Source organism: Rhinopithecus roxellana, chromosome 5, assembly GCF_007565055.1.
Source record: "Rhinopithecus roxellana isolate Shanxi Qingling chromosome 5, ASM756505v1, whole genome shotgun sequence".
NCBI lineage: Eukaryota > Metazoa > Chordata > Mammalia > Primates > Cercopithecidae > Rhinopithecus > Rhinopithecus roxellana.
Genome location: NC_044553.1, coordinates 121003318 through 121017703, shown reverse-complemented (window position 1 = coordinate 121017703; position 14386 = coordinate 121003318). Strand labels below are relative to the sequence as shown.

At 42.3% G+C, this 14386-nt stretch overlaps 1 protein-coding gene across 1 annotated transcript in view; it reads left to right on the top strand.

Moving 5' to 3' along the window:
• Window positions 1–13610, top strand: part of IQGAP1 (IQ motif containing GTPase activating protein 1) — a 117631-nt gene extending 104021 nt beyond the window's left edge. Inside the window, exons 34-38 of the mRNA XM_010384797.2 lie at window positions 2353–2565; window positions 3530–3696; window positions 5696–5818; window positions 9162–9270; window positions 12541–13610. Of these exons, the coding sequence (XP_010383099.2) occupies window positions 2353–2565; window positions 3530–3696; window positions 5696–5818; window positions 9162–9270; window positions 12541–12654 (726 nt within the window). The 3' untranslated portion in view covers window positions 12655–13610. The remainder of the gene's footprint in view (window positions 1–2352; window positions 2566–3529; window positions 3697–5695; window positions 5819–9161; window positions 9271–12540) is intronic.
• Window positions 13611–14386: the final 776 nt, after the last annotated feature.

Here is a 14386-nt window from a genome sequence, read left to right as displayed (position 1 = left end):
AATTAATTCAGCAGTGCTATGAGAGCAGATGGTGGTTAAGTCATCTAGGTGTGTGATAAGGTCCAGTGGGGCGGGCAGATGGGGGTTGGGACCTGGCATTATGTAGGGTTGGATGAGTCATGTCGTATCTAAGACCTTTGTTCCTTTTTTTTTTCTTTTAAATTTAAGACAGAGTCTCACTCTCACCTAGGCTGGCCTGCAGTGGCATGATCTTGGCTCACTGCAACCTCCGCCTCCTGAGTTCAAGTGATTCTCCTGCCTCAGCCTCCCGCATAGCCGGACTACAGGTGTGCACCACCACGCCTGGCTGATTTTTGTATTTTTGGTAAAGACAGGGTTTCACCATGTTGGCCAGGCTGATCTCAGAAACTCTTGACCTCAAGTGACCCACCCCCCTTGGCCTCTCAAAGTGCTGGGATTACAGGTATGAACCACTGTGCCTGTGTTTCTCATTTGTCAAATAAGGAGGCACAGTGGTTCATACCTGTAATCCCAGCACTTTGAGAGGTCTGTTTCTTATTTGTCAAATAAGGAAAGTAGGTCAGGCCATTCATTTCCAAATTTTAAGCATGGTAATCTGTTTCATTAAGTGGCAACTTACCTAGAAGCCCAGTATATAAAGCAGGTACTCTGCTACTCTGCTAGCCAGGAATAGGGCATCTGAAATCCAGCCCTATAGGACTCTGTGGTGCCTCTGGCAAACTCTTAAGGCTGCAGAGAGAACTATTGGGAAACCATTGTTTTAAATGAAGTCTCAGCTGTCAGCTGCTATGACTGATTACTGATTAGATATGTGTGAAAGGCAAGTAAGGATGTATAAAACAATACTTGAAACATGTTGAACCTGGAAAGAAATTTGAAATAAGGAAGGAGGAGCCCATCGTTATTGAGAACCTAGTTTGTGTTTGGTGCTCTCACCTCTGTTCTTTCATTTAATCCTTGCAACATTCCCATGAGTCGAGTCTTTTCATCTTTATTTTACAGATGAGGAAACTAAGACCCTTACAGGTTAACTGGCCAAGATCATCAACTTGTAGTGACAGAACCAGATGCAGATCCAGTTCTGTCTGCTTCTAGAGCTTATGCTCTTTACATTATGTGATGCAGAGTAGTCTTGACTTTAGAAGATAGGGGACTATTGGGAAAGGGAATTGCTCCAGTTAGGGGGAATTACAAGCTTGAAGTATAAGCCATCCCGAATGTAAACATCCCAGTACAGACAGTTGAGAATATGGCACCAGAGCCATGGTCACAAAGATTTGGGATCTGTCAACACAGAGGCAGTCATTGAAGTACTGAGAAGAAACAGAGAAATGGAATTACAAAACTATGCATAGAGCAAGAACACAGTGCAGAGAAGATGAGCAAGGTGACAGAAAAGACATTGGATTTTGGACAGGGTATGGTAATTGGTGATGAGAGCAGTAAAGAAGAAAGTGCTGAAAGAATGAAACAGCAAGTATAGATCATATGTTAGACAGGGACAGACAATGGATGGTGACTGAAGCATGGCAGTATCAAGGGAAGGTGTTTCCCTGTTACTAATGGGGTGTCTGCAGCATGTTTGAAAGCAGAGGCAATGCTCGAGCATGATTCCACCAAATGGAAAGTGACAAAGTGACAAAAAGAATTAGCAAGAATTTACTAAGCGCTGCTCTTGTTGTGTTAGTATAACATTTATACAGCTATGTTTTTAATAAAACTAAATGGCTTCCATGTCTCAAAATGTGGTAGAGAAAAATGACTTTGTAGCCGGTACAGTCCCGTCTCGGTGATTGTACCTGGAGTCCACCAAAGAAGCCCTAAGCAGTTGTGTGCCTTTTTTGTTTTGTTTTGTTTTGTTTTTGAGACAGAGTCTCGCTCTGTTGCCCAGACTGGAGTGCAGTGGCACGATCTCGGCTCACTGCAAGCTCCACCTCCAGGGTTCACGCCATTCTTCCACCTCAGCCACCCCAGTAGCTGGGACTACAGTCGCCCGCCAAAACGCCTGGCTAATTTTGGTTTTGTATTTTTAGTAGAGACGGGGTTTCACCATGTTAGTCAGGATGGTCTTGAACTCCTGACCTCGTGATCCGCCCACTTCGGCCTCCCAAAGTGCTGGGATTACAGGCATGAGCCATCGCACCTGGCCCAGTTGTATGATTTTTGTAGATATCATCTCTTCTAGGTGGAAAGAAGTGCCTCTGCTTCATGCAGTTTCTCATCTGTCACTTGGCAGGAGTCAGTTTGTTTCCTTCTGTTTCGAGGTTGGAGTTTAAGATCTGTATAAGTTCAGGTGCGGATGTGCTATATAAATTCAAGTTTAGGATTAGTGTGGTGAACTTGCTGAGAACTTCTTTTTCCCATCTGTAGGAAGCAGAGCATCAGAGAGCCATGCAGAGACGTGCTATCCGTGATGCCAAAACCCCTGACAAGATGAAAAAGTCAAAATCTGTAAAGGAAGACAGCAACCTCACTCTTCAAGAGAAGAAAGAGAAGATCCAGACAGGTTTAAAGAAGCTAACAGAGCTTGGAACCGTGGACCCAAAGAACAAATACCAGGAACTGATCAACGACATTGCCAGGGTACTGCATTTGGGGGATAGAGGGGAACTGGCCTTGTTCAAAGCTGAGAGGCTCGAGAGACAGTAACTGTCCAGATAACAGCATAGCTTCAGTTCATGGGCAAATTAGTGCCCTCCTCTCTGAGAAATCATATCTGACTCTCCAGCACGAGGGCCTTGCCTGACCTAAGGTGGCTTATTCCATGGCCTAAATTACTAGGGAGAGGACCTTAACTAGAGCCTCCTGTGACCTTAAAGAATTTGTCTTCAGCCTTAAAGAATTCTTCCAGATCTTTTTCATGATTACTGTGAAATATAAATTCACATCAAGCTGATGAAATCCTTGATTTGTATGAATCATCTCAAGCGAGGGGCTTTGGTGAGGACTGAGAGCTTAGGTGTTCTCTACTGTTGCACTAAGATAATATTATGCACACCTGGGAACTGGTAGTTGATGTATTATAATTCTCTTTTTCTCCCTTTCCCAACAAAATAAGAGGTCCAAACCAGCTTTGCAAGTAAATTCTAAAAATGTGTAAGTCTAAATGTGACGCATTTCCCTGCTAGAAGATACAAATGGAGGAAGAAAATTTGAGATCTGAATTTCTCTGTTAATTTGTGAAAACAAATCTCAGCACTTTCGGATACCAAGGCAGGAGGATCACTTGAGACCCCATCTCTACAAAAGAAAGTTTTTTAATTAGCCAGATATGATGGCATGTGCCTATAAGTCCCGGCTACTCTGGAGGCTGAAGTGGGAGGATCACTTGAGCCTGGGAGGCTGAGGCTACAGTAAGCCATGATCTCAACCACTGCACACTCCAGCCTGGGCAACAGAGCAAAACTCTGTCTCAAAAAAATAAAAAAGTATGGAATCATATTTAAGGCAGAGTTAAGCATTGCTGGGTTCTAGTGTGAAATGATAATCACTCAAGAAGTGCCTGATACCTGTTGTTATTTTTCTAACTCTAATAATTATGTCTCAGGATATTCGGAATCAGCGGAGGTACCGACAGAGGAGAAAGGCTGAACTAGTGAAACTTCAACAGACATACGCTGCTCTGAATTCTAAGGCCACCTTTTATGGGGAGCAGGTGGATTACTATAAAAGCTATATTAAAACCTGCTTGGATAACTTAGCCAGCAAGGGCAAGTGAGTATTTTTTCTTTTAAGAATTGATGTCAGGGAAAAGAATTAGAGTGAGGAAAAAGCAGAGGCAACTGAAATGACGCTGGAAATTTTTACTTAAAATACACTGGATCTATTTATTGCATTAGTCTTTTATTTTACCTCTAATCATTTGTATAATTGCCTGTTCCATTTGTTAGTGTATGATATAAATAGTGGGTGGGGGATTTCATGGATGCGTATTGCTAAGTATTCCTTTTGCAAAATATCTTCTTGGGGCCTGTCAAGGTGGCTCAGACCTATAATCCCAGCACTTTGGGAGGCTGAAGTGGGCGTGTCACTTGAGGACAGGAGTTCAAGACCAGCCTGGTCAACATGGTGAAACCCCATCTCTACTAAAAATACACAAATTAGGTGGGCGTGGTGGCATACGCCTGTAGTCCCAGCTACTTGGGAAGCTGAGGCAGGAGAATTACCTGAACCTGGGAGACAGGTTGCAGTGAGCCAAGATCGCGCCACTACACTCCAGCCTGGGCGACAGAGCCAGACTCCATCTCAAAAAAAAAAAAATCTTCTTGGTTCTAGAAATTAAAATCATGAAAGGAGATCATCTAGTGGTCCCAAAATCACTTAACGAATATTATGCAAATTTGGATCCCCTTGCTCCTCTCTATTCTTCCTGGGGACAAGATCACAGGCTCTGATTTTTTTCCTGGGTACTGAGGAAAGTCGAATCCAGCCTTCTTGGCATTGACCGCAAGCTATCAGCATTCCCATTTTACAGGGAGGGAACTGAAAACCCAGAGAGGTGGGTGATAAGAGCAGGTTTTACTTGTAGGGTAGTTTATGTATTCCTAACTTTTTATTTTAAGAGTTTTCAAATCTCAGAAAGATGGAATGAATAGAACAATAAGCACCCATATGCCCTTCACCTAGATTCACCCATTTCTAACATTTTGCCATATCTGCTTCCCGTTTCTCTGGCTTGTGCATGTACTCTGTCTTTCTCTTTCTGCCTGGAAGACTCCCTGGGATCAGGCAGGGCTGATGGGAAGGGATGAAAAATAGGCCCACCTAACCCGGCTTACAGAGCTGACTCCTATGAGCTTTTGACGTGTTTCCATTGTTCTTTGTGTACTTCCTGACACAAGATGTTTCATGTTCAACCTGTAGTTTCCCCTCCCCAGAACCAGAATGAACTTTTTCCAAGAATCCCTGGTTTCTTTGAATGAAGAATGGTATTTAGAAACCAAGATCTAGAACTGGGTGTGTTCACTGCCAGATTTGTCATGGCCTCCAGGCCTTCTAAGCAAGCAGACCTAGATTCTCATTTTTTTTAATGCTGTGTATTATTCCATTATACAGATAGATATAACAATTTATTTAAGCAGTTCTCCATTGATGAACATTTGTTTCCAGTTGTTTGTTATTATTTTTTAAATGCTGCAGCAAATAATCTCTTGTACATATGTCATTTTGCAGATGTGGGCATGTTTCTGAAGTTACCACTTTTTGCCTTGATTATCCTAATAGCCTCCTAACCTGTTTCTTTTTCCTTATTCTCATTCATCTGTAATTGCTGTGCTGGCTTAAATGCTTTTAAAAAGTATTTATTTGATGATATTTTTATTTTTTCCCTACACAGCTGAGGGGCTTAGAGTAACTCCTTTGCTGCTGGGATTCAGTACCATTCCCTCAGGCTGGCATATGAAGCTCTCATAGTTACTTGTTAGGTACTGAAGTTCCCAGAAGGACATGGGAGGATTAAGACACTGTTAAATTCATGGGAGTGTTCTCAAATATAATTTAAACTAAAAATAGAAGCAATTTAGTAATCTTTCCCCTGTTTTGCAGAGATATTGCTTAGGCTAATTCTAACATTTGTTTGCCATTTTAGAGTTGGTATGTTACTTATGCTTATGTCTGGAAGTTTGGTTTCTGACCTTGTTTCCTTCAGTTACCAATGATGAAGATTCAGAATAGATGGTTACTTGTAGAAAGTGACATGATGTGATTTTTACAGAGTCTCCAAAAAGCCTAGGGAAATGAAAGGAAAGAAAAGCAAAAAGATTTCTCTGAAATATACAGCAGCAAGACTGCATGAAAAAGGAGTTCTTCTGGAAATTGAGGACCTGCAAGTGAATCAGTGAGTCTTTGCTTTTTGTTTTATAAGTTGATTTTTATTTCTACATTTATCACATCTTTGCCTTTTTGTCTTTATTTCTCTTTTCTGGATGGTTACTTTTAATACTTTTTATGTATTTATATATTTTTATGTGTAGAATTAGGCCTCATACTTCAGAGTTAATTTATCATAAAAGAGTTTTTCTTTTCCTTGTTTGTAGAACCTTTGTCTCAGGTCATGTTCACTTCTTTGGGTCTGATCTTAATTTTTCCTCATTAAAGCAGGAAGCCATTCCTTGGATTTCTTCTGTTTCTAAACCAAGAATAAATTAAGAGTAACAATAAGAGGAGTTTGCTTTATTCCACTTACAGCTAAAAACCAGGCACTTAACCTTCATTTTCTTTTCTGGGAAGTATCAACTTGCTTTGCACGTGGTTCGTGGACCTGACCTGTCATCCTCCCATAGGTCCTGGGCCCAGCCTCATTAACAAGCATTTATTAAGCGTCTGCTCAGTCAGCCCTGTGACCTCAGGCTACTGATCTTTCTCTTCTTGTGTCTGGGGGAAAAAAAAACTTTCAAAAAAAGAACTTTTACATTTTTCTGATTCTAAAATAATATGTATCCATTATTAAACTTTGAAGATACAGTAAAGCATAAAAAAGAAAACACCTGTAATTTCACAAGCCAGAGATAACCAGGGAAATCATTTTAATGTATTTTTTTTCTATTCACATAAAGATTATCCACAACTCACCCACTTATTTATCTAACTACTTTATATTTTTTCTTCTTCTTCTTATTGACGGAGTCTCTCTGTCACTCAAGCTGGAGTACAGTGGCGTGATCTCAGCTCACTGCAACCTTGGCCTCCCAGGTTCAAGCAATTCTCCCACCTCAGCCTCCCGATTAGGTGGGACTACAGGCATGCACCACCACACCCAGCTAAGTTTTTGTATTTTCAGTAGAGATGGGGTTTCACCGTGTTAGCCAGGATGGTCTTGATCTCCTGACCTCGTGATCCTCCCATTTCGGCCTCCCAAAGTGCTGAATTACAGGCCTTTTTTTGGAGGGGGAACAGTCTCTCTGTGTCGCCTAGGCTGGAGTGCAGTGGCATAATCTCAGCTCACTGCAACCTCCAGCTCACTGTAACCTCCACCTCCCAGGTTCAAGTGATTCTCCTGCCTCAGTCTCCCAAGTAGCTTGGATTACAGTTGCCTGCCACCATATCCAAATAATTTTTGTATTTTTAGTAGAGACAGGGTTTCACCATGTTGGCCAGGCTGGTCTCAAACTCCTCATCTCAAGTGATCTGCCCTCCTCGGCTTCCCAAAATGCTGGGAGGATTATAGGGATGAGCCATTGCACCCAGCCTAAAATAACTACTTAGTTTTTTTTTTTTTTTTTTTTTTTTGAGACGGAGTCTCGCTCTGTCGCCTGGGCTGGAGTGCAGTAGCCTGATCTCAGCTCACTGCAAGCTCCGCCTCCCGGGCTTACGCCATTCTCCTGCCTCAGCCTCCGGAGTAACTGGGACCACAGGCGCCCGCCACCTCGCCCGGCTAGTTTTTGGTATTTTTTAGTAGAGACGGGGTTTCACCATGTTAGCCAGGATGGTCTCAATCTCCTGACCTCGTGATCCGCCCGTCTCGGCCTCCCAAAGTGCTGGGATTACAGGCTTGAGTCACCGAGCCCAGCTACTTAATATTTTTTTAACACAAATGGAGACAATACTGTTTATGGTCATGTATCCAACTTTTTTCTTATTATGCTGTGAGCATTTTTTATATTCATTGAAAGCATCCTTTTTAATGGGTACATAATTTTTAAATTTTTTTCTAGAGACAGAGTCTTGCTGTGTCACCTAGGCAGGAGTGCACTGGCATGATCACAGCTCACTGCAGCCTTAACCTCCTGGGCTTAAGAGATCCTCCCACCTTAGCCTCCCATGTAGCTGGGACCATAGGCGTGTGCCACCATACCCAACTAATTATATTTTGTAGAGACAGGGTTTCACTTTGTTGCCCAGGCTGGTCTTGAATTCCTGGGCTCAAGCAATCCTACTGCGTTGGCCTCCCAAAGTGCTGAGATTACAGGCATGAGTCAATATTGCCCTTTTTGTCATTATTTACCACTACTGTTCAAGTGCCTTCCTCTATTTGCCTTTCTTTCTTCTTTTTAATTTACTTATATGGGCTTAGAAACTAAATAGCCAACTAAATCTGGTAAAATTATTTATCACTTAAGATAAATATCTTTAAGGAATAACCCGTGAGGCATTCCAGTTGAATAAAATGCATGTATGTTTCAGTGCATGGGTTTTTGTGACTTCTCCTTTAACTCTCAGTGACCTTTTTGCATCTTTCATGGTTCTCAGCCCTGTTCGTAATAGGTAAGGTAGCTCCATAGTTGAGTTCTGGAAATCTGGGGTGCTATACTTTGATCACCCAGAGAATGCCTTAATCCCTTTTTTTCTTTTTTCTTTTGGAGATGGAGTCTTGCTCTGTCACCAGGCTAGACTGCAGTGGCACTGTCTCAGCTCACTGCAACCTCTGGCTCCTGGGTTCAATCAATTCTCCTGCCTCATCCTCCCGAGTAGCTGGGACTACAGGTGCACGCCCAGCTAATTTTTGTATTTTTAGTAGAGACGGGATTTTACCATGTTGGCCAGGATGGTCTCGATCTCTTGACCTTGTGATCCGCCTGCCTCGGTCTCCCAAAGTGCTGGGATTACAGATGTGAGCCATCGTGCCCGGCTGCATAACCCCTTTTCCTTTTGGCTCCCTGAAATTTCCTGGCAGGTAACGTGTTGTGAATGAGTGTAACTTAAATATTTTTAATAATAACAATTTATCTTTGGTAATAATACTGAGTGTGCTTATGTACACAGCACCTACTCTTTCTAGAAAAACCTCCTCCGTTGGCGCTTTTTATACTGACCCCCTTTTGTTTATTTACTTCTCCCAGTCCTCAAACATGCATGTATTCACACACACAGACCCTCTCCTGCCACCCCAGTTTCCTGTTTTCTCCTTTTATCATTAGGTTTCATTTTTGGCCATGTGGAAGTGAAGAGAATTACTATGATGTCATCCCTTCACAGGCCACTTGTGGCACTCCTCAGTGGTTCCTCTTATAGAATGCAAGTGCTGCAGGCAGGGAGAGGTTGCCATTCCTCTCTCCAAGTCCCAGAGCAGATGGTAGTTAGGCGTGGCAATCCATGCTGCTTCAGGTGCAGAAGTACTTTTGACCTACATTTTCTACCCCTTTTCACCCTTGAAGACTTGGTTCATCTCCTTTCCCCATTTCACAGAGTATTTTTATATGAGAACATCAAAACCACACCCTTAAGATGTTATCTTTCAACAGGTTTAAAAATGTTATCTTTGAAATCAGTCCAACAGAAGAAGTTGGAGACTTTGAAGTGAAAGCCAAATTCATGGGAGTTCAAATGGAGACTTTTATGTTACATTATCAGGTGGGTATGCACCAGCAGGAACCAAAAGCTTTCTGGATGAGATTCTTGTCCAAGTAGGAGAACTAGATAAAGAGGAGACTCGTCTCAGGAAAGCTGTCTACATTCAGCAGTGAGCTAGGCTCCACACTGTGGGGAAAGAAGCTGAGTGTTGCAGCATGTCTGGTTTGGTGTGTACACTCTGGAGAGCTTTTGCAGATGTAAATCTTCAGAAAACATTTATCTGAAGCTTCCACTTAGTGCTGCCAGTAAATTGAGCTGATACCTTGGACTTGAACAAAATGCATAAGTACACATGCTGACATTGCAAATTTGTGAGTCTACTCAGTAGCTTGAAATTTTTTTCTCATTTTGATTTGATGTAGGTATTTAAAGGTTAGATGCACTTCTGACAAGTTGTATGTAAGTTTATGTTTGTAAACCACATCCTATCTTAAATCCAAAAAGAACTCGGGAGTAATTCATTTTTGCAGCATAAAGATCCCTAAGTTTTATTTTGAAATATCTTATTTTTACACGTTAAAAAATAGCAGGGCATTGAGAGGATTCCTAGGTGATGTCCAGACTCCTTTAGCTTTGTGTATGTGGCACCGGTTAGTCTGCTCCTGTCTCCTTTCTTGCACTGCTTCACACAGCCATGCCCTGCCAGCCTGGGCAGGTGCCTTCCTGTGAATGTGCATTTGGGCTTCTGCTCATGCTGCCCTCCCTCCCCTCCCCTGCCTTCCAACCCCGCCCCTTTTGTTCCTCCATCATTTGTCAAGTACTTCGATGTGTGCACCTCCCCCAGCCAAACCATAATAGGTGGTTTCCCCTTCGCTTCTGTAGCCCTTGCAGACATCCTCTGTTTACAGTAGGTGTTGACTTACTTCCCCTCTCCCCGCTAAAGCCATAAACTCCTTAAGGACAGGTAGCATTTCTTAGTCATCTTCGTTTCCTTCTCAGTGACCAGTAGACCATTAAAACATGTTAGCTAAACAAATGTGAAGTGATTTTGTGATGCACACAGCTAACTAAAATACTTCCAACAAAAAAAAAAAAGGAACCTCTTATTCCCTCAGTTTCACCAAATTATTATTTTTTTAATTTTAAAGTTTTTTTATTTTATTTACATGGAGTTATCAGAACATGTTTTTATTTTTACATTTTTTAATCAAATTGTGTTAGGCCAACCAGTCTGCCTATGGTAATTTATTAATTTATGTACAAATTCATTAAATGTGGGGTGACTGCCAGGTGTGGGGTATTATGTTAGGCACAGGTGCCAGCAGCCTTCATGGAGCTGCTAGGATTTTTACAGCAGATGATTGAACTTGTGGGGTCCTTTTTTTTTTTTTTTTTTTTTTTTGCGGTTGGGTGGGGGAGCGGCAGAGTCTCACCCTGTCGCCCAGACTGGAGTGTAGTGGTGTGATCTCAACTGATTGTCCTGCCTCAGCCTCCTGAGTGGCTGGGATTACAGGTGCGCACCATCACGCCCGGCTAATTTTTTTTTTTTTTTTTTTTTTGAGACAGAGTTTCGCTCTTATTGCCCAAGCTGGAGTGCAATGGCACAATCTCGACTCACTGCAGCCTCCACCTCCCAGGTTCAAGTGACTCTCCTGTCTCAGCCTACTGAATAGCTGGGAATACAGGCGCACACCGCCACGCCAGATGCCCAGCTAATTTTTGTATTTTTAGTCGAAACAGGGTTTCACCATGTTGGCCAGGCTGGTCTCTACCTCCCGACTTCGTGATCCACCTGCCTCAGCCTCCCAGAGTGCTGGGATTACAGGCGTGAGCCACCGCACCCGGCCTTGTGGCGTCCTTTCAAGCCTTTTGACCCTTGCTTTCTCATCACCATTCTTCTAAAGTTTAGAAGTGAGAATGCTCAGATTTCTTATACTTGTTCAGGACAATGGTGAAAGTAACAGGAAAAGCAGGAGCATTGCAATCAGATCTGGATTTACCACGTCCATCTTTGTCCTGTTGTGCAAGTCATTTAACATCTCTGAGCCTCGATAGTTCATCTTTAAAGTTAGGATAATCGCACCTCATAAAAATTTTTGTGAGGACTTTTAAAAGATGCTATCTAATGTGCTTACACAATGCCAAGCACATGGCAGACACCTAATAAAACATCAAGTTCTCTCTTTTCCCCTTGCCTTCAGGATAGAAAGTTTTCTCATGTTGCCGGGCGCAGTGGCTCACGCCTGTAATCCCAGCACTTTGGGAGGCCAAGGCGGGCGGATCATGAGGTCAGGAGATCGAGACCATCCTGGCTAACATGGTGAAACCCCGTCTCTACTAAAAATACGAAAAATTATCCAGGCATGTGGCGGGCGCCTGTAATCCCAGCTGCTTGGGAGGCTGAGGCGGGAGAATGGCATGGACCCAGGAGGCAGAGCTTGCAGTGAGCTGAGATCGCCCCACTGCACTCCAGGCTGGGCGACAGAGCAAGACTCCATCTCAAAAAAAAAAAAGAAAGAAAGTGTTCTCATGTGGAATAGAAATTAAGAATCTAGGCCGGGCGCGGTGGCTCAAGCCTGTGGTCCCAGCACTTTGGGAGGCCGAGACGGGCGGATCACGAGGTCAGGAGATCGAGACCATCCTGGCTAACACGGTGAAACCCCGTCTCTACTAACAACTACAAAAAACTAGCCGGGCGACGTGGCGGCGCCTGTAGTCCCAGCTACCCGGGAGGCTGAGACAGGAGAATGGCGTGAACCCGGGAGGCGGAGCTTGCAGTGAGCTGAGATCCGGCCACAGCACTCCAGCCTGGGTGACAGAGCGAGACTCCGTCTCAAAAAAAAAAAAAAAAGAATCTAGCAGATAGTATTGAGGTGACATTACTAGCCTTGTCTCATTTCCCATGCTTAGTATATTTTATCCTAGGTTTAATCTTCACCTTTTCCAGATTTATGAAAACTAGTGACCCATAACATGGATGAAATGGGAAAATGTCATTTTGACTTCTGAAATAAAAAGCTTAGGTGTGTGTGGCAACTGAACATGTTTTTTTTTCTTTCCATGTATGATGAATTTTGATATGAACAACATGATTTCCTAACTCCAAATCAACCAGAAGAGTCCCTTGGCCAGTGCACCCTATTGCTCCAGCTCTCAGGCTGGTTGTGCAGTGGGTAGTTTCCTAGCTAGGAACTTTTCTTTGACCCCAGTTCACATCTGGCACACAAGGCAGGCCTCAGTCCATCTGGATCCCTCCCTGCATTGTGTCCTTTTTCCTTGTTCCACAGACTTGATTAACTGTCAAAATGTTTTGTTTTGTTTTGTTAATAGGACCTGCTGCAGCTACAATATGAAGGAGTTGCAGTCATGAAATTATTTGATAGAGCTAAAGTAAATGTCAACCTCCTGATCTTCCTTCTCAACAAAAAGTTCTACGGGAAGTAATTGATCATTTGCTGCCAGCCCAGAAAGATAAAGGAAAGAAGCACCTCAGAGCTCCTTTCTATGTCCTTCTTCACTCATTGGAAGCAAAGACCTAGCCCACAACAGCGCCTCAGTCTGATATACTCCTGATGCCACGTTTTTAACTCCTCTTGCTCTGATGGGACATTTGTTACCCTTTTTTCATAGTGAAATTGTGTTTCAGGCTTAGTCTGACCTTTCTGGATTCTTCATTTTCTTCCATTACTTAGGAAAGAGTGGAAACTCCACTAAAATTTCTCTGTTGCTACAGTCTTAGAGGTTGCATTACTATATTGTAAGCTTTGGTGTTTGTTTTAATTACCAATAGGGATGGTAGGATTCAAATTTTTGTCATTTAGAAGTGGAAGCCATTAGCACCAATGACATACATACAGGATACACAACTAAAATGTCATGTTATTAACAGTTATTAGGTTGTCATTTAAAAGTAAAGTTCCTTTATATTTCTGTCCCATCAGGAAGATTGAAGGATATGGGGAATCATTGGTTATCTTCCATTGTGTTTTTCTTTATGGACAGGAGCTAATGGAAGTGATGGTTATATGTTCAAAGGAAGCATTTCTAGAAAAAAGGAGATAGTGTTTTTAAATTTCATCATCAAACTTGGGCAGTTCTGTTTGTGTAACTCCCCGACTAGGGGATGGGAGAGTCCCATTGATAAAATTCAGCTACTTAGATAAATTTGGAATGGGTCGAGACACCTGCCTGTTTCTGTTGGTGCACAGAGATTGACTTGATTCAAAGAGACAATTCACTCCATCTCTATGGCAGAGGAATGGGTTTAGCCCTAGTGTAGAATGTCATTGTTTTTAAAACTGTTTTATATCTTAAGAGTGCCTTATTAAAGTATAGATGTATGTCTTAAAATGTGGGTGATAGGAATTTTTTTTTTTTTTTTTTTTTTTTTTTTTTTTTTTGAGACGGAGTCTTGCTCCATCGCCCAGGCTGGAGTGCAGTGGCCAGATCTCAGCTCCTTGCAAGCTCTGCCTCCCGGGTTTATGCCATTCTCCTGCCTCAGCTTCCCGAGCAGCTGGGACTACAGGCGCCCGCCACCTCGCCCAGCTAGTTTTTTGTGTTTTTTAGTAGAGACGAGGTTTCACTGTGTTAGCCAGGATGGTCTCGATCTCCTGACCTTGTGATCCGCCCGTCTCGGCCTCCCAAAGTGCTGGGATTACAGGCTTGAGCCACCGCGCCCGGCCGGTGATAGGAATTTTAAAGATTTATATAATGCATCAAAAGCCTCAGAATGAGAAAAGGTTTTTTAAAATTGGTTTATCTGTATATCTGAACTCTTGAAACTGTTACAGCTAAAACACTAGGATTTATCTGCAGTGTTGCAGAGAGATATTTCTGCCTTAAATTGTCTAAAACAAAAACAAAACCAGCCAACCTATGTTACACGTGAGATTAAAACCAATTTTTCTCCCATTTTTTCTCCTTTTTTCTTTTGGTGCCCACATTGTGCCTTTATTTTATGAGCCCCAGTTTTCTGGGCTTAGTTTAAAAAAAAAAAAATCAAGTCTAAACATTGAATTTAGGAAGCTTTTGTTCTTAGATAAAAAGTCATATACTTTAAAAAAAAAAAAAAAAAAAAAAACTTTTTCCAGGAAAATATATTGAAATCATGCTGCTGAGCCTCTATTTTCTTTGATGTTTTGGTTCGGTATTCTTTTATAAATTTTTAGCATTTGAA